The sequence below is a fragment of the Cyprinodon variegatus genome, unplaced genomic scaffold (genome assembly GCF_000732505.1).
Source record: "Cyprinodon variegatus isolate N-32 unplaced genomic scaffold, C_variegatus-1.0 Scaffold587, whole genome shotgun sequence".
Lineage (NCBI taxonomy): Eukaryota > Metazoa > Chordata > Actinopteri > Cyprinodontiformes > Cyprinodontidae > Cyprinodon > Cyprinodon variegatus.
In genome coordinates this window covers 102,495-104,506 of record NW_015151040.1, presented here as the reverse complement: position 1 = coordinate 104,506, position 2,012 = coordinate 102,495, and the positions used below count along the sequence as shown (strand labels likewise).

General features: G+C 33.3%; 1 protein-coding gene across 1 annotated transcript in view; it reads left to right on the top strand.

The window, feature by feature from the left end:
* Positions 1 to 2,012, top strand: part of LOC107095944 (sterile alpha motif domain-containing protein 10-like) — a 25,364-nt gene that overhangs the window by 20,494 nt on the left and 2,858 nt on the right. Inside the window, exon 4 of the mRNA XM_015392335.1 lies at positions 127 to 267. Within this exon, the coding sequence (XP_015247821.1) occupies positions 127 to 267 (141 nt within the window). The remainder of the gene's footprint in view (positions 1 to 126; positions 268 to 2,012) is intronic.

Below are 2,012 nucleotides of genomic sequence, written 5' to 3'. Positions count from 1 at the left end.
ATATACTTTTAATAGTTGTCTTCAAATGGTGTATTTAGATACATGGTTTTAGCTGGACATTTCAAATATCTAAGGCAAATGTGGACTAAAATCATATTTCTATGTTTCTGCGCTTTCATCTTGCAGGTCGTGCATTGTTGCGTCTAAATGGGGAGAAGCTGGAGAGGATGGGTTTGGTGCAGGAGACGCTTCGGCAGGAGCTGCTGCAACAAGTGCTGCAGCTCCAGTTGCAGGAGGAGGGACGTAACCTGCAGCTTCTCAGCAGAGGTAAGCAGGCTGGGCTTCAGAGTGATTTACAACTGTATTCACAACACTTTTGGTTATCCAAGAGAGGGGTGGATCTACAGACAGATTCCTGGTTAAAATCACAAGAACATCACACAACTGGATACTGTGTGATTTAGTATCTAAACAAGCATTTAATAAGAAGATACAATTATCATTAGGCTGTCTATTTTAGGCATTTTCTACAATAAAAAGAGAATTTTGACTTCATTTGTTATTCCATTGACTTTACATCCCCCTTCTGGATAACTCCCCCTTAAGCTATCCAATATGGTCTCCGGCGGTGAGAGCTCAGCTTCACCACAGACCCCCTGCTGTGAAGAACAAGACTAAACAGCGACTGAAGAAAAATCCTGACAAAACCTGAAAAAATAACTCCAGACTCTGATCTTTTTTTCTCATCTTTACTCTTTGTACATTTTGACTTTCATTTTCCCATCTTATCTGACTCAGTCAACAAAGCTGACGTCTTTTGAATTGTTTGAAGGTGTTGAAAGTCTAATGGGCTTTAATGATATCTTCTTATTTTACCAGATGTACACCACACTTTAAACACATCAACTCCTTTGAATTGCCTTTACATTGTGCTCAACGTTTTTAAAATGATGAATTTTTTGACAGAATGCTTTTTATTGTTGTTGTTTGATTCATTTTGTTCAAACTTTTAAAATGACAAAAAACATTTAGTTTATTGAACCTATATCCCCCTCATTTTCCAAGTCTGCCTTTGTCCAGTAAGACTTGAACAGCACTGCCAAGTGTTGAAGAGAGAACAGGAAAAAAATGTCTATCCCTAGAATTCAAAACAGCCTAAAACTGCAGGTATGTCTTAACATCTTGATGTTGAGATTTTGTATTACATTTTGTTTCTAAAAAAACAAAGGTGTCAAAAGTATTAATCTTTATTACTCAAATAGAACTATAAATCTTACTGTTTAAATATACTTTTGTAGAAGTTAGAGTATCAACTTGAGCTTTTTATTCACGTAAAAGTGTAAAAGTAACATTTTTAAAACTACTGAAAGTATAAAAGTAAAATTCATGCAGGAAAAAATGTTAAGGACAGATGCTTTACTGCACTACTCTTTTAAGGAAGATATTTCTATAATTCGGGATGATAACTTCTTTATACTTATTTTTTTTTTTACAACTAATGGCAAGTATCATATTTAACTTTGCATCATCTTGAAAAAATTATTTTGGTATGTGGAGAACAACAAGTTGGTGCAGCACAAAGAAAATTAATTGTCTGGATGAAACAACTTATTTTGATTTTCTTGAATACCTAAAGTCCATAACAGAAATGCTTGAAATGTAAGTAGTAGAAAGTAGAGACGATTGCAAAGAAATGTGAGTAGTAGAAGTAAAAAGTAGTGTAGAAAATAATTGCTCCAGTAAAGCATAGATAGCCAAATTTCTAATTAAGTAAGGTAACAAAGTATTTGTATTTTGTTACTTGAAACCTCTGATGAAAATAAATAAAGATTTATTCTGTTCATTTTTTATTATCATGGTTTCTCATTAAAAAAGTATTATATAACATTAGAGTCATAGAAACATACTTTTTTTGCAGAAATGTTGTGATTAAGCTGTTGTTTACACAATAAACTTAAAGAATCCTTTTATTACAGAGTCACACTCTGCAAGGAATATTGGCCAAAAAAGGTTGCTGCCTAAATGGCTTTTATCTGTTTTTAAGCCAAGCACAGTTATGGAAATAACAAAAA